Genomic DNA, 18222 nt, shown 5'->3' on the forward strand with positions numbered 1-18222 from the left:
TCCAGACAGACAGGGTAGGAGAGGAGAATCGCTGACCGTGATCTCAGCGGTGCACTGGGGACAGCGCTGCCCCCTAGCTGTCTCCAGAGACTGAGACTTGGACATGATGGACAACAGAGTCTGGAGCAGAACATCCAACAGGCTCTCCACCATCATCTCTACCTCCTCCTGCACAGAAGACTCCTAGGAAGAGAGGGAGAAAGAAACAGACAGAAGGAGAGAAGTCATGGAGGAGACAGGTGAAGACAGAGATAGAAGGGGAGACAAAATGGTGGGAGCGATGAGCAGTGGCAGAGGTAGAGAAGAAGAGAGACAGGGAATTTAATGAATAATTAATGTATTTGCATAAGCTGCTTGACAGACCATTTAAAAGATAAATGCATCCCTCAACATGAAGCCCTACATAATAATGCCTTGACAATAATGTCTAAACAATGACATGGTGTTATGCTTGCCTTAACAAGCCTTGGCAGTGTATAACGTTAGACCAACTACTCAGTCGTCTCATATTTAATTCCATTTGAAACAGGAAATTTAAAAAAATGTTTAGCTAGGATTACTAGGTACAGCAGATGTACTAGTAACCAGTTATGGCACAGAAAAGTAGCCGCAAACCACTGATACAGGGTCAGATATAATTGAATCCCCCGGATGACATGAATCCCCCTAATGATTAGGCCTGGGGGTAGTGTAATCTGATCCTTGATCTGTAGTTAAGGGCATATTCTTCCAACCCTTACAGTTACAGTAGATTCAGTGGTGATATACCATAGAGCTGGTCTTGATGATGGAGAAGATGCTGGTGAGGATTCCTGAGCAGATCAGCAGCTCCCTCTGCTGGCGTAGGTGCAGGTGGATGTGATGCAGGACCACCGGCAGCAAGATACTACGAGACTCTGAGAGGGGGAGAGAAGGATGGAGAGGGGGAGAGAGTGGGAGGGAGTATGGAGAGCGAGTGAGAAGGGGAGAAAGTGAAGGATCAAATGTAGAAAGATATTTAACCAGTTTTAACCCTTGACCTTTAGATTTTTTTGACCCAGTTACACCATCTATTAAATTCCCACTTTGGGAGCAATAAAGTGTTCACAGACACATTTAGTGTAAGTTAAGTTGTCCGGTAGTCTTACCAGGGAAGAAGAAGAGCCTACTCTCGACGGTGCGGGCGATGGACTGCAGTTTGACCACGTCCATAGACTGGCCGATGTCCACCGTACTGGGCATGCTCCCCAGCGTGCCCCGGACGTACTCAGCCACCTCCTGCACTGTGAACATCTGCAGCAGCTCATCAAAAATGTCTGGGAAACTGTTCAACAACGCCGCCTGACAGGGTCAAGTGGAAGAGAGACGAAGGGAGTGAGAGGGAGATAGAGGAACCGACAGACAGACAGAGGGAGACAGCGACAAAGAGAGAAGGGCAGAGAGAGAGGAGCAGGTCTTTAGATCATTCGTATTCCTCTATTCTATAAATGACACTATGCCATCGGAAAGGTAGTTATAGTTACATCCATACAGGGTGAGTAAAGAGACAAATCATAAAATGTCCTATAAAAAGAAGACAGAAACAGGGCGGGTCCATACTCACAAACTCTTGCGTACACCGGAGGTTTTGTATATGTATAAACCGGAGGTAGCCGTTTTATACAAAAGGTCTAAGCCTCCGGTTTCAGCAAGAGTTCTCAAGTATGGACCTGGCAGTGTGACGCATATCTGATTGAGGGAGGTTCACAAGCTGACAGAGAGCAACTGCTGCACTGGGTCACCAACACAAGGTGGCACTGTGACTTACTGAGACAGGAGAGACCGCTGGAGCATAACTACCATAGAAAGGCATGCAGTTGATCACACCCCTAAACTGTCCAAGAGCAAGCCAAGGATGGGCCAACAGTAAAAGGAGGGATCAGAGCAAAAATACAATTATACAAATGACAAATGCATTACATGCAAGCAACAGATAGACAAATCAGTGCATTTTGACCGGTCTTCTATGTAGAAGAGGAGGACAATACCCAAGGTCAAGAACTATAACATTTCAGCCTTCTGGCATAAAGACAAGCTACGTTATATACAGACAGACATGATGGTTTGATGTTCTGACCTGTGTGAAGACGAGGGTCTCAGAGCTGCGGCTGTCCAGACTCAACACAAAGCGGATGGACTGGAAGAGTTCCTGGATGCTGGCTCTGAACTGGTCCTCCTCCATACCACAGGTCGCCCGCGAGTACAGGATTCGAGACTGGACAATGAACTTAAACAGGTACTCCAAAGCCTGCAGGGTGGACAGAGGACGGAACAAGTTACAATTACCTGTAAAATACCATTTGTTTAAATGATGTGTTCTGTTGTGTTGTGTCAAGTCATATTTCCTTTCATCTATATGTTGCATGTTTGGTAAAGAAAAGCATGTTGGGAGTGTAACCGTTTGAAGGTTTGTCCAGACCTCCTCTCATGTCCCGATGTGAGCTTTACCTTCATGGCCTCTTGGATGTGGTCCTGTCTGACAACCTCAGCAGAGCGGTCCATGTACCACTTCAGACAGCGGATTAGCTCTCTACAAGAAGACAGAGTAAAGTGTGTAAAACATGGGGGATCCCATGGCCATATAAGACAAACAAAATGCACAATAGCGTCATACTATATTTCTGTATTATTGCAGAGAGCAAGACAAATTTTGTATAATACGTTATGAGCAAAACAAAAACTGCTCTGGCTTCCACTCAGCTACATGATACTGACATCAAGACCACTCAAACAATAGAAGCAGTTTAAATGGTATACGTGGCACATTACTTGTAGGCCAGAGCTCCTGCAAAGTGGTTCTGTATGTAGGCCTCCATAACAGGCCGGAAGTGGTAGAAACGACTGTCCCTGAGAAGGTTGATGATAAACACCTGAGGGCAAAAAGACAGACAGAGAGGAAAACAAAAGATAGGTTTTAGCCATAATGGAGAAAATTAGATTATGATGTAGTCACACACATGCAGGCATTCACACGTGAAGTAACACATACACAATATTCCATTACATTGAATGAGGTTGATCTCTCCATCTTGACCTACCAATGACTGGAAAACCAGTGGTCCGTATTTATCGGTGTTGTCATCCAGGAGACAAAACAGTGTATCCAGGACATCTCGTAGGAACTGCAGGAGAGAGGAGCCAGCTCAATCATTTCATCATCATAGTTCCCCATAAATATGTCTAGTCACAGATATGTTAGTGTTTGGCCAAACTGTCAAGAGGGGTTTTTCCTAGATGCATGTATTGATTGACTAAAAGAGTGTTGCCTTGACAATCTCCTCTCCATTGATATGGCGTAGTCTGCCCAGGATGTCCAACACCCGGTCAGTGTGGGCTTTCCAGTTCAGTAGGGCCAGGAGGTCCACTGGAATAAAGAGAAATACATGTAAAGCTCTGGCTAATGGCTGAGGCTAGGACAGTCAAAGCTCTGTTATAGCGCTGTGTGAGTGTGGTGAGATGCACAGTGTAGTGAGTTGGCCATACCGTTCTGGGTGAGCTTGGTGGAGCAAAGCTGTGTGGAGACCCAGAACGTCTCCTTGGGGTTCCTCTGGAAGGGCAGGGTGGAGGGCAGGTTGGGGCAGCTGTTGAAGTCCTCCTTACAGCAGGGCATGCTCAGGTACAGGCCCTGGTTACTGAACGTTGTATTCTCATCACACTGGGGAACAGAGGCACAACATAGACACGTGTTAGATAGAAATGACAGAGAATAATGTAGAATAGCTGCTATATGCAATCATTGGTGCAAGTCTGTGTGACCCCACCTTATAGACATAGAGCTCATGGCTCTCATCTGATAGCGTGGTCCCATCCTCCCTCATCAAAGGAGTGAAGGAAAAACCAAACAGCTTCTTCTCCCCTTTGTCTTTAGCTGAGGAGAGACAAAGGCATTACCGAATAGTTTATACCATCTACACAGCATAGACAACACCATACACAATTCTGTATTTCTATCAGGTTCATAACAATAATATTTAAGTCATGTTGACCTACTGGAGCAGTGTCTGAACTCGAAGCGCAGGTGTGATCCTCTGAAGCGGTCTATGGGGATGGGTAGTTTGATCATCTCACTCCAGCGAGGGCTGTTGTTGTGGTAAAGGACAAAGGACCGGTGCTCACTTGTGTTTGGCTCCCCACTACCCAGACTGATACAGTCCTGATGGTGGGAACAGAGAGAGGACAGGTACTCGTAATTTGATCACTGTTTTGCGGCGGCAAATGTTCCTGCGTATCAGCAAATTTAAATGAGCCCTGTGATTTAGATGCCGTATGTTCACTGATTTAGATATGGTCTCTTTCTCACCATGCAGGGGCAGTCAAGTAATTCAGACCAGTGCCAGCTGTCAAGTGTATTCAAAATGCAGCCAAACAGTAGACTACACCTAAACTATAGCCTATCAAAACTAGTCACACACAGGCCTAATATCAGATGTAAAGAAAATATGAAATTGAGAATAGTGAGGCAGCCTATGGAATGGAGTGCGACTGACTGAAAAAAAAAATGGAAAAAAAAGCCCAAGATATTTTAGATCTACAGTATACCCTGAGTGTACAAAACATTATGAACACCTTCCTAATATTGAGTTGAACTCCCTTTTGCCCTCAGAACATTCTCAATTCTTTGGGGCATGGACTCGACAAGGTATTGAAAGCTTTCCATAGGGATGCTGGCCCATGTTGACTCCAATGCTTATAAACTCAGCAAACAAAAGAAATGTCCCTTTTTCAGGACACTGTCTTTCAAAGATAATTCGTAAAAATCCAAATAACTTTACAGATCTTCATTGTAAAGGGTGTTAACACAGTTTCTTGTGCTTGTTCAATGAACCATAAACAACAAATGAACATGCACCTGTGGAACGGTCGTTAAGGCACAGTTATGAAAACATAGGACACTAAGGAGGCCTTTCTACTGACTCTGAAAAACACCAAAAAGAAAGATGCCCAGGGTCCCTGCTCATCTGCGTGAACGTGCCTTAGGCATGCTGCAAGGAGGCATGAGGACTGCAGATGTGGCAAGGGCAATAAATTGCAATGTCTGTACCGTGAGATGCCTAAGAAATCGCTACAGAGAGACAGGAAGGACAGCTGATCATCCTCGCAGTGGCAGACTATGTGTAACACCTGCACAGGACCAGTATATCTGAACATCACACCTGCGTGACAGGTACAGGATGGCAACAACTGCCCAAGTTATACCAGGAACGCATAATCCCTCCATCAGTGATCAGACTGTCGGCAATAGGCTGAGAGAGGCTGGACTGAGGGCTTGTAGGGCTGTTGTAAGGCAGGTCCTCACCAGACATCACCAGCAACAACATCGCCTATGGACACAAACCCACCGTCTCTGGACCAGACAGGACTGGCAAAAAGTGTTCTTCACTGACATGTTGCGGTTTTGTCTCAACAGGGGTGATGGTCGGACCCTTGTTTATCGTCGAAGGAATGAGTGTTACACCGAGGCCTGTACTCTGGAGTGGGATGGATTTGGAGGTGCAGGGTCCGTCATGGTCCTGGGCAGTGTGGCACAGCATCATCAGACTGAGCTTGTTGTCGTTGCAGGCAATCTCAACGCTATGCGTTACAGGGAAGACATCATCCTCCCTTATGTGGTACCCTTCTGCAGGCTCATCCTGACATCACCCTCCAGCATGACAATGCCACCAGCCTTACTGCTCGTTCTGTGTGTGATATCCTGCAAGACAGGAACGTCAGTGTTCTGCCATCGCCAGCGAAGAGCCCGGATCTCAATCCCATTGAGCACGTCTGGGACCTGTTGGATCGGAGAGTGAGGGCTAGGGCCATTCCCCCCAGAAATGTCAGGGAACTTACAGGTGCCTTGGTGGAAGAGTGGGATAACATCTCACAGCAAGAACAGACAAATCTGGTGCAGTCCATGAGGAGGGGAGAAGCACTGCAGTACTTAATGCAGCTGGTGGCCACACCAGATACTGACTGTTACTTTTGATTTTGACCCCCCCCCCCCCCTTTGTTCAGGGATACACTATTCAATATCTGTTAGTCACATGTCTGTGGAACTTGTTCAGTTTATGTCTCAGTTGTTGAATCTTGTCATGTTCATACAAATATTTACACATGTTAAGTCTGCTGAAAATAAACGCAGTTGACAGTGAGAGGATATTTCTTTTTTTCCTGAGTTTACAATGAGTGAGAAAGTTACAGGCACACGAATATCATAACAACCCCCCCTTCCCCCCCCAAAAAAATGGCTTGGGGGTATGATATTTGTGCATCTGTAACTTTCTCATTCATTATTATTCACGGTTCATTCAGAACTATCTGTAATCATAATAGCATCAACATTAATGTTGAAGAAGTGTTTAGAAAAATACTCTATTCTTATTTATAATAAAAGTGACTCCAAAATGACAATACATTATTTATATTGGGCACAAAGCAATCTGAAACACAACCAAAGTGTGTTAACTGGTGCCCAGTGGACCTGCAGTTAAGGCTCGCACACATGCACAGAATTTGGATATAGCTTTTGTCTGTCAGTCGTTCAGGGCGCTGTGTTTTAGGTACCACCTGCTGTAGGTGCCTGACTACCGCCATTTGTCTTGCGGTTCCACATGTAAAATCAGTGTGCATTCTGTTTGCAAATTACATTCAGAGGTGCTAAGTATTCTTGACCAGCAAACACTATTGGTGTGTCTGAGCCCTAAGGTACAATGTTGGTACGGTAGTGCATTGTCTATAAACACTGCTTACAGCTGCCCCCTGGCGGCGATTCTACATATTTATCCAGATGATCAATTCCTCATGCTGTAGGATTATTTTCCTCCTGCGACGAAATGGGTCAAATAAAGATTCAACATCTGTAGCTGGATGGATAAATAAATGGATGGATGTATAATGGTGTTATAGTCTATCGAATTATCAAAATAAAAAATCCCAAACAACTACGACAAACCAACAGAAATATTCGCTCTTACCTTGAGTGTGTCCCCATCAGCGTAAAGCACATAGACAGTGACCTCAATGTTTTTCTGGACACTCTTGCCCCCCCTCTCAAAGTCCCCACGCTCCAGGGTCAGGTACAGGTCATTACGAGTGTCACCTAGGATACGGGCACAGTCAAACCATGACGTTAGGCACTAACACAGTGGTCAGTTGTAAACTATTCTCGCAGGCCTTCCCAGATACAATGTCACTACAGTTCAGAGGAACATGCCTTCCAAGCCTAGTACAAAACCTGTGCCATATGCTGCGAATGGTAGTTTCATGAGCACGGAATTGTTCGTTTACCTTTAATTATACTCTGTTTTTGTCTTCTATAATTTACCTGAGCCCCAAGTGATCCTGGGATAGCACAGATGAGTGTGAACATGATGAATAAGGATGCAGCGATGACGCCAAACATTATTGTTCTTGTCAACAACAAAAAATTGCCCTCCTGAGCTGTAATGTACACACTAGCTTATAACTGTCTCAGCACCCCTTATGAGGTCCGTGCTTAATGGAAAATATAGAAATGACTACAGTGAAAGAAGATATTGCATTTATTTATAAAATCAGATTACTGTTATAAACAGTACCAGTCAAAGGTTTGGACACGTACTCATTCAAGGGTTTTATCTTTATTTTAACTATTTTCTACACTGTAGAAAAATAGTGACGACATCAAAACTATGAAATAACATGTGGAATCATGCAGTAACCAAAAACGTGTTAAACAAATCAAAATATATTTGAGATTTTAGAATCTTCAGCAGCCACCCTTTGCCTTGATGACAGCTTTGAACACTCTTGGCATTCTCTCAACCAGTTAAAAAATATGGTTATAAAATCTATTTTGATTTGTTTAACACTTTTTGGGTTATTACTATTTCTTCACTACTATTATTCTACAACGTAGAAAATAGTAAATATAAAGAAAAGCCCTTGAATGAGTAGGTGTGTCCAAACTTTTGACTGATACTGTATGTGTGTGTATATGTGTGTGTGTGTGTGTGTGTGTGTGTGTGTGTGTGTGTGTGTGTGTGTGTGTGTGTGTGTGTGTGTGTGTGTGTGTGTGTGTGTGTGTGTGTGTGTGTGTGTACACTGTAGTATTAAATCTCAATTGAGGCCTAGAAGAGGAATGCTGAATGATGAAACAAGTTGAAATAAACATGTGAGAGAAATGCACACATCTCACAAAAGCGCACACACACAACTTACTTTATGGTCCTTTACTCCTTTATTCTTTGAAGACCTCAGTTATTTGTTTACAAATGGTCATGGTTTTAGCCTCTGACCAAAATGTTGTCAGAAGTATAGAACTGCCGCCTACATTCTCCCCAGTACAGACCTAACTGAAATGTGTTTATTTCAAGTGAAACATCTGGTTGTGAGCATTTTGGTGTCTGGTGTCCAACTGGGTCTGTCCAACTAGTGTCCTTCAGAACATCTGGTTTGCTCACCTAATTACTCACTTCCCTTGAACGAAACACTAGCCATAGTTTCTGGAACCCCTCCCTATTTCCTACTCCGGTCATCACTACTTACGACAGCCACAAAGTCATAAACCCCGCCTATATTTACAATTTATCATTTTTAAATCAGATTTTAAACCTAACCATAGCCTTAACCACATTGCTAACCCTAACTGTAAATTAAGACCAAAAAGCACATTTTTGTTTTCATACATTTTTACGATATAGCCAATTTTGACTTTGACCTACTACCTAACACCATATCCCCTACCTCAGTGTTCCCCAACTACTGGCCCATGGGTGATTTTATTTGCCTTCCCTGCCAGTTTTCTGAGCCCCCAAAAAACATTACTATAGGACAATTATTTTTTGACATAAGACTGTAAAAACACCAGCAAATCAGCGCCAAGGCATTTTAATTTTGGAAATCTTTGTCATATCTTTGTCATTCCCTGTCATTGGTCAGTTGGCATCACCACTTTATTTTAAGAATGTGAAATGTCATAGTAGAGAGTATTATTTATTTCAGCTTTTATTTCTTTCATCACATTCCCAGTGGGTCAGAAGTTTACATACACTCAATTAGTTTTTGGAAGCATTGCCTTTAAATTGTTTAACCTGGATCAAATGTTTCGGGTAGCCTTCCACAAGCTTCCAACAATAAGTTGGGTGAATTCTGGCCCATTCCTCCTCACAGAGCTGGTGAAACTGAGTCAGGTTTGTAGGCCTCCTAGCTTGCAAACTTTTTCAGTTCTGCCCACAAATTTGCTATAGGATTCAGGTCGGCACTTTGCGATGGCCACTCAGTTCCAAACAGTTCTATTTTAGTTTCATCAGACAAGAAGACACTTCTTCAAAAAGTACGATCTTTGTCCCCATGTGCAGTTGCAAACCGTAGTCTGGCTTTTTTATGGAGGTTTTGGAGCAGTGGATTCTTCCTTGCTGAGCGGCCTTTCAGGTCGATGTAGGACTCGTTTTATTGTGGATATAGATACTTGTGTACCTGTTTCCTCCAGCATCTTCACAAGGTCCTTTGCTGTTGTTCTGGGATTGATTTACACTTTTTGGACCAAAGTACCTTCATCTCTAGGAAACAGAATGCGTCTCCTTCCGGAGAGGTGTGACGGCTGCGTGGTCCCATGGTGTTTATACTTGCGTACTATTGTTTGTACAGATGAACATGGTACCTTCAGGCGTATGGAAATTGCTCCCAAAGATGAACCAGACTTGTGGAGGTCTACAATTTTTTTCTGAGGTCTTGGCTGATTTCTTTTGATTTTCCCATGATGTCAAGCAAAGAGGCACTGAGTTTGAAGGTAGGCCTTGAAATCCATCCACAGGTACACCTCCAATTGACTCAAATGATGTAAATTAGCAAATCAGCTCTAAAGCCATGACATTTTCTGTTATTTTCCAAGCTGTTTAAAGGCACAGTCAATTTAGTGTATGTAAACTTCTGACCCACTGGAATTGTGATACAATGAATTATAAGTGAAATAATCTGTCTGTTAGAATTGTTAGAAAAATTACTTGTGTCATACACAAAGTAAATGTCCTAACCGACTTGCCAAGACTATAGTTTGTTAACAACAAATTTGTGGAGTGGTTGAAAAACAAGTTTTAATGACTCCAACCTAAGTGTTTGTAAACTACCAACTTCAACTGTATGTGATCAAATCAAAGTTATTTGTCACATGCTTTGTAGACAACAGGTGTAGACTAAGAGCAAAATGCTTACGGGTCATTTTCCAACAATGCAGAGTTCAAAGATAAGTAACAAAATAAAATTGAATCGTGTACAAATTTTGAATTGATTATGTTTTAGTTCAATATTATATCTGTTTGGGCTTTTTGCGGTCCTTTTGCAGTCTTCAAATTATTTGTTAATATTTTCCGGCCCCCTGATCATCCGCTCAAGATCGCACCATGACTGAACAAATCGCACCATGACTGAATCCAATTAATGATCCCTGCCTTACTCCCTATCCCCTACCCCTGACCTGGCACAATGATGTCAGGGAAGCCCAGTTTGTGTGTAATGGCCAGGGCCCTGCTGAACATGGCCAGGTTCTATCATCCTACCCCCTACCCTTCACCTGGCATGATGACATCAGAGAAGCCGAGTTTGCGCATGATGGCCAGGGACCTGCTGAACACAGCATGATTCTCCCTCCTGATCTGATCCAGCTCCCCCCGCAGCAGCTGTAGAGAGATGATGAGTCCTGGGGAGGGGGAGGGAGGGAAGGAGGGAGCACGCAAGCAAAAGGGGGGAAAAGAGGAAGAGGATGATAGAGGGAGGAGAAATAAAGGGGAGACAAAGAAGGTGAGATGGGGTATTTAAGGGACGTTAATCAGAGTGCGGGGGAGGTAGAGGCAGGAGCATGGATGGAGAGATGGGAGTCAGAGCACGGAATAGGAGAGAGAAAAAGTGGTTGGTATTAGGAATAGAAAAACAGAGAAGGGTTTTGGAGCAAGACAAGATGACTGAATTCAGTGACTCACATTAGGCTGTAGAAATATACCAGTGAGATTCGGAGAAAAACAACACTGAGGGACAAAGATGTTTGTAGTACAGACATTCTATCAGTCCAACTAAAACGAACTGACATACCTAACCACAGATAATACAGTATATACTCTATCTCCTGGACATATGCAGTTAAACATCAATAATAACAGCCCTTTCCTTCAGCTTAACCTCAATGCGGATTGTCATGGTGATCAATACTCAATCTTCGAGGACAGACAGGGCCAGTAACGTATACATCTCATAACACGTCTAAAATGTTCTTTTCACCTTACCTTCTTTCTTAGTTGGTAATTCACACCTTTTAACAACATACAATGTCCTAGAATTCCATTTCAATTTAGTCAATTTAGGAGATTGTCATTTCAATTCAAGAATTGAAAACTGCCATTTATCTTCGATGAGGATGACTCATTTCCAATTTTTACTTCCTGAATTGACTGAATTGAAATGGAACTGACCCCACAGATGTACAGTCCTGAATGATGCCATCATATGTACCATAGTTGGTGCTAGGAGCTGAGTACTTGGTACTAGACTTGCGGATGATGTTCTCGTGGATCTGAAACCAGTCGTTCTCATTATTACATCTGGAGAAAAAGAGAAGATGGAGAAAAGCATTAACGACACACACATTAGAGGGGGACAGATGGAGAGATTTGGACGGTTGCCAGGGGACTAACTGAACAGCATGTCCCAGAAGCGTTTCCCTCCGGGACAAAAGGTACCAGCTGGGGGGGACGCTATCAAGCAGCATATTACCCCAAACTCACAGGCCACTAAGCTGAGCTGACAGCAAGTTCTCTCCTCTCCACTAGGAGAGGAGGCCCAAGGGCCCCTGGGAGAGGCATGGGGGGAAACGCACATGCTGAAGCCTTATCGGAGCGGACAGTTTAGGAGGCAGCTCTGTGCTCACAAAGCTGCTTGCTTTTTCTGAGACATGTGCAAAGGGCTAATTATAATCATCATCATAAAAATAGTTAATTTTATAATGCACAATTTCTTTAGTGTACGGTATCAAGCCGTTTCAAGCAGGATACATTATATATACAGAAGCATGTGGACACCCCCACAACATTAGTGGATTTGGCTATTGCAGCTACACCCGGTGCTGACAGGTGTATACAATTGAGCACACGGCCATGCAATCTTCATAGACAAACATTGGCAGTAGAATGGGCCTTACTGAAGAGCTCAGTGACTTTCAACATGGCACCGTCATAGGATACCATCTTCCCAACAAGTCAATATTTTCACATTTCTGCCCTGCTAGAGCTTCCCCGGTCAACTGTAAGTGCTGTTATGTGAAGTGGAAATGTCTAGGAGCAATAACGGCGCTACCGCGAAGTGATAGACCACACGAGCTCACAGAACAGGACCACCTAGTGCTGAAGCGCACATTGCGTAAAAATGTTCTCTCCTTGGTTGCAACATACACTACCGAGATTCAAACTGCCTCTGGAAGCAACATCAGAACAAGAACTGTTTGTCGGGAGCTTCATGAAATGGGTTTCCATGGCCGAGCAGCCGCACACAAACCTAAGATCACGATGCGCAATGCCAAGCGTTTGCTGGAGTGGTGTAAAGCTCGCCACCATTGGACTCTGGAGCAGTGGAAACGCATTCTCTGGAGTGATGAATCACGCTTCACCATCTGGCAGACCGACGGACAAATCTGGGTTTGGCGGATGCCAGGAGAACACTACCTGCCCCAATGCATAGTGCCAACTGTAAAGTTTGATGAAGGAGGAATAATGGTCTGGGGCTGTTTTTCATGGTTCAGGCATGACCCCTTAGTTCCAGTGAAGGGATATCTTGACGCTACAATGACATTGTAGATGATTTTGTGCTTCCAACCTTGTGGCAACAGTTTGGGGAAGGCCCTTTCCTGTTTCAGCATGACAATGTCCCCGTGCACAAAGCGAGGACCAGTGATTGGTGTGGAAGAACATGACTGGCCTGCACAGAGCCCTGACAACCCATCGAACACCTTTGGGATGAATTGGAACGCCGACTGCAAGCCAGGTCTAATCGCTCAACATCAGTGCCCGACCTCACTAATGCTCTTGCAGCTGGATGGAAGGCTTTCCATCTAATAGAAAGCCTTCCCAGAAGAGTGTAGGCTGTTATTGGAGCAAAGGGGGTCCAACTCCATATTAATGCCCATGATTTTGGAATGAGATATTCGACTAGCGGGTGTCCACATACATTTGGCCCTGTAGTGTATGTGGGGAAAGAGCATTTAAAAGAGCATCAGTGCCACAGTAGAAATAAGTAGTGTCGGGCTAGGCCACATCCAAAATACATGATACAGACCCCTGAGGATGACAGAGGTGGAGGAAGAAAGGAGGAGGATATAGGAGGACAGACAGTAAGGGATGTGCTATAGCTATTTGTTGAGTCACTGAGTCAGAATGCTTCATTCGGTGTTATTTTCCCCTTCTACTCCTCATCAAGCTTTGTCCTCTAACTTTGTTCATTTGTCTAAGTGTCATCTCCATCATGCTCTCATACACACACACATTCTCTCTCTTTCAGTCTTCCTCTCTCTCTGCCTCTCTAATCTCTTCATCGCTTGGCGGGGGTACAGGAGTGTCTCTTGAGTGGTGCCTAACAGAGGGAGCCAGATTCACATCACACCAGGAGCACAATCTTAGGCCCTGGTTGAGCAGATATTGATTTTCCAGAGGACACTTCATTATCATTCTGGTCCAAGTGCACAACACATCAAAACAGTCAAGCTCTTGGTAGGGAACATTCACACAACATTGGTAGAACATTCATGCCTCGGTAAAAACAGCAGAACTACAGCCAATGGCTTTGTCTCCAGAGATCATTTTTCAGTCATTTTAATAGAGATATCTTTGTGAAAGGCTGATGACACAATACAGTGTTCAGTTATTCTGGCTATCACCTCATACTAATTTAGATGGTGTCCCTATTTACAAAGACTCCAGCTACATACGGTATAGTATGAGGTATCAGCAAAAGAGCAGCTTAGTATTTAAAAAAACTTTAGTTTAAATGTTAGTTCATGTGCATTGTCCCCGTCAAATAAATAAATACATTGTAAGTCGCTGTGGATAAGATCATCTGCTAAATGACTGAAATGTAGAATGCGAGTCAGGATCAGAGAGTCACTCACGTGTAAACTTTGAGCACAAAGTCCTTCTCCTCTTGGAGGTCAGTGATGGTGTGGAACACGTCACTCATGGCCAGAGCAGCACAGCCGTACGGTCTCCTGTACTGCACGTGGGGCGGACCCTTCTTTGAGTCATTCAACAACATACGACCTGGAGACAACATCAACAACAACGCATTAGCTCAATATGAGGAATGCTACTTTCCAAGGTTTCCTGGAATGAACATTGTGATAATTCTGTTACTCCATCTCACATAGGCTTACCAGTTCGTATGACATGTGCTACAATGTACAGGTCTCTCTTCAGGTCTTTACTGCTCAGATCCTAAAAATAAAACATAAACCCACTATTAACAAGAAAATACTGGAGCTTACTCAAAGCACATGGATGTGAGGCATGCATTTATGTACACAACACATTATTTACTTACATTTATTGCTGTTTTACCGTGGTTGCTGTTGAAAAACATATCTAAGAATAGCTCATCTAAGCTAAAATCCTATGAGCCATCATCTAAGGGTGGAGAGCTGACAGTTACCGTGAAGAGAGCACAGAGACGGTCCACCTTCTCTGGGTTCTTTGGTCCTCCACTTTTGTTCAGTCTCACCATAAACTTCTCACTGAGGAGGAAGACATATGTTACAGTACATGAATCAAGGCACACTGTTTTTCACATACTCATTCAACCAAGTAGTCCCATTGAGATCATTCTATTTTGCGAGTGTAAGAAACCTTGAAGTTCACAATGTGGTGCTGTCTGGGGGTGTAAATGGGTCACATGAGGGAAGGCCTTGCGCTGAGCAAGGGTGACATGTTGTGGGTGTGGTGTGTGTCTACTATGCCCTCTAGCACTTGCTTGACTTGGGTTGTTTGAGTGTGTGTGTTCTGCATGTGCATGCCCTGTGTGTGTATGAGTTGTGTGTGTGTCCATCCTGTATGTTTGCTGTATGTGTACTGGAGCCCTCCCTCCAGTACCGGTTCTGCTCATTGTCACATGTATCATAGAAGTAAAATAAGATGTCCTGTGGCTCCCTCTCAAGTAACTGACCTGCTTGCTTTTGCACAAGTGCCTGTAGAGGTTGTGTTTGTGTGTCCGGTGTGTGTTTATTTAGTGTTGACCGTGCATATACCTGATCTGTTTGTTGTCACGGGTGTCGTAGAGGGAGAAGAAGACATCTGCCTCCTCGCTGATGGTGTTGTAGGTGAAACTCTTCAGGTTGATGAAGAGGTGGTGTTGCACCGGAACACGGCAACCGTCTCCATGGCGCTGACGCACGCTGTCGCCCTGAGAACGATCGGACGACGAACACTAACAAGACAGGTCCTTACTGAGGGGCAAACCTCTGACTGCACTGCACACATGCTACGTCTATCTACCCTTCGAAAGTTGTCACTGTGTGGTAGACATGTTCGTGGATGCGTTTTGTCAGCTTGGTGATCGTTCACATTGAATGGATATGTGATAGTGTTGATGGTTATTGTGATCATTCAAAATGGTGGCATGGGTTTTGTCAGTAAAGTGATGTCAAATGAGTTCTCATGCATATAATGTATCTCCATCCATTATCTAGCTACCGCATAGCAGATTATATTGAGTTCATACCTGGTTTGTGCTTGGCTGGCCACAGTGTCTGCTGGATGCATGCTGTGGGGTACGTAGAGAAGAGTGATTTTAGTTTAGTCAAACATTCTATTCATGATCAATACACTAGTTCCTCACAAAAAGCCCACACCTGTTGTATAGTACTGTGTAATAGAAGCATGAATTCTGATAAAAAGGCGCCCACCAATTTTGCCTAGAGGTTGCTTCAGTGAGCAGTATCCCCAAAATAAGTCCACATGAGGCAAAGCATGAGCCCATGGGAGAGGAGAGGACAAAGCACATATCTCCCACACACACACACACACACACACACACACACACACACACACAAACCTCTCTGCTCTGCAAACTAAGAGATCTCTTTTACTCCCACCTGAAGAGGTGCCAAGGCCTGTGTGCCCTGCCAAAAACAAGCTCACTTTCATCGACCTAGCGAGGAGGCTTTTGGCAGGGATGAACCACACTGTTGTTTCTGGACCGAACACTTAATGCACTAACAATCTGCCTGCAAAGCCGATAAAAATGGCACATGAATAAAAGGCGACTGCAGGGCAGTAGGAGACGGTATTCGACCAGCATATTGACCCTCCACTATTGGTCAAGACTGGGTCTCCTGTTCCCAAGACGGCCTCCCCCAAAACATGACAGCTGCGTCTGAGCAGTGATTACACTTTCCTAATTCTGGATCAGGCTGAGAAATTCTAAAAATTGCCTTTTACTGGGGGTGTACACTTAGCTTACAACTCCCTAATACGTTACTATAGCTTATTCCAAATTCCAAGAGCACATTTGGGATATATCTTATTTATAGAATTGTGTCTCAACTATAGATGTGGTTAGTTTACATAACCCAGACTGTAGTATTGCAATTACAATAACCAAAACTATTGTTTTTTAAAATCCTCTCACAGGGTTGTCACAGTGCATCTAGTGAACATTCAAATTTTGGTCACGTGTGCGCTTGTAGAGGGACACTCAATATGGCAGAAACGTGGGCTTAAAGAGCAGGGGGGATGAACTGGTTTGAGCCACAAAAGCGGAGTTGTGCCGCACGCACACGCGCTCAAACACCCTTACGAAGAAAATGCATTACAAGACACATACAAGTGTACAAGGCAGACAAACACAAATCATACAGCACACACAGATTCCAACCTACATTTGCATAAAACACACTTGTCAGTAAATACAAAAGAATAGTAATTCACGACCCACACACTTACATTAAAATATTACCACACAAAGGGAGAACAGTTTTTGTCAAATATATGGAAGTACCCTGTGCCTGTAAAATAATATTCAATTCATAAATACATCATAATAATGCACATCTTGAGGGTCACTGTTCTCTTATTTCCCAGGGGTTTGATAGGGGAAATGATGTGTATACATTTGCATTCACACATAACACCCATATAGAATGGCCAGGTACAGAATGCAACACTAATACCTCCCTATGTTGACCATACCATTTTGTAGAGTTCAGATGCACTGATAAAATCCGGATCCACCATTTCAAACTCCTTTCTAGGAACAAGGTCCAGGCCAAGGTGCCTGTTGAGTGAGTGTGAGAGTGAGAGAGAGATGAGAGAGAGAGAAAGAAGAGCCAGCAAGAGGTGGGAGGCAACAAATCATAACATTAACCATCATAGAACACACAAAAGCATTTCCTCTTATCTAAAAAAAAAAATGCCCCTTACACATTTCAAATACTCTTATAAGCAAGCATAGAAGGCATTTAGGTCTTGTTCAGATAGCTATTATTAAAGGGATACTTCAGGATTTTGCGAAATCCCTTTATCTACAATCGATGAGATGAACTCATTGGTATTATTTTGATGTCTGCGTGCAGTTTGAAGAAAGTTGCTAACTAGCGTTAGTGCAGTCGCGAATTTGCGTTAGCGCACCTCCAGTCATTGCATCAACTCTAGTTAGCGTTGGCTGGCGAAACTACATCTAACTTCCTTCATACTTGATGCAGAGACTTCACGGTATCCATGAGTTCATCTGGCTCCTCGTTCAGCTGGCTCTCGTGCGTCATTGCCAAAATTCCGAAATGTCCCATTTGTAAGCAGGGTTTGAACAAGAGCTAATTGCCTTTTATACTTGCAAGAGCATGAGCACCTGGCTTTGTCTGAAAGTGGTGGTGCATTTTTTTGTTGATAAATATTTTTTTTAATAATTTTTGGAATTGCAGAAAAACAATTTCCTGCAATTTTACACTGTTTCTTCACAGGGGAATCAGAACAACTATTTGAACATCTTGAAGAAAAATCTGGCCTGAATGGCCATGTGTATAATCTCCACCAGGCACAGCCAGAAGAAGACTGGCCACCACTCAGAGCCTGTTTCCTCTAGGTTTCATCCTAGGTTCCTGCCTTTCAAATTGCTTCTACATCTGCATTGCTTGCTGTTTAGGGTTTTAGGCTGGGTTTCTGTATTGCACTTTGTGACACCTGCTGATGAAAAAAGGGCTTTATAAATACATTACATTGAAAT

General features: G+C 43.7%; 1 protein-coding gene across 5 annotated transcripts in view; it reads right to left on the reverse strand.

The window, feature by feature from the left end:
• The window catches only part of LOC135504680 (dedicator of cytokinesis protein 3-like), a 58111-nt gene that overhangs the window by 15849 nt on the left and 24040 nt on the right, over positions 1-18222 (reverse strand). For 4 of the 5 annotated variants that reach the window (XM_064923458.1, XM_064923457.1, XM_064923456.1 and 1 more), the window contains exons 7-26: positions 17193-17277; positions 15724-15765; positions 15251-15429; positions 14659-14740; positions 14384-14444; positions 14123-14270; positions 11479-11567; positions 10547-10672; positions 6972-7096; positions 4009-4171; positions 3780-3886; positions 3502-3673; positions 3285-3382; positions 3057-3140; positions 2788-2888; positions 2467-2548; positions 2096-2266; positions 1128-1320; positions 769-896; positions 37-183 (exon numbers count right to left, since the gene is read on the reverse strand). In XM_064923458.1, the coding sequence (XP_064779530.1) occupies positions 37-183; positions 769-896; positions 1128-1320; positions 2096-2266; positions 2467-2548; positions 2788-2888; positions 3057-3140; positions 3285-3382; positions 3502-3673; positions 3780-3886; positions 4009-4171; positions 6972-7096; positions 10547-10672; positions 11479-11567; positions 14123-14270; positions 14384-14444; positions 14659-14740; positions 15251-15429; positions 15724-15765; positions 17193-17277 (2383 nt within the window). The remainder of the gene's footprint in view (positions 1-36; positions 184-768; positions 897-1127; positions 1321-2095; positions 2267-2466; positions 2549-2787; positions 2889-3056; positions 3141-3284; positions 3383-3501; positions 3674-3779; positions 3887-4008; positions 4172-6971; positions 7097-10546; positions 10673-11478; positions 11568-14122; positions 14271-14383; positions 14445-14658; positions 14741-15250; positions 15430-15723; positions 15766-17192; positions 17278-18222) is intronic. The other variant, XM_064923460.1, reaches the window with a different exon arrangement.

The sequence above is a fragment of the Oncorhynchus masou genome, chromosome 18 (genome assembly GCF_036934945.1).
Source record: "Oncorhynchus masou masou isolate Uvic2021 chromosome 18, UVic_Omas_1.1, whole genome shotgun sequence".
Lineage (NCBI taxonomy): Eukaryota > Metazoa > Chordata > Actinopteri > Salmoniformes > Salmonidae > Oncorhynchus > Oncorhynchus masou.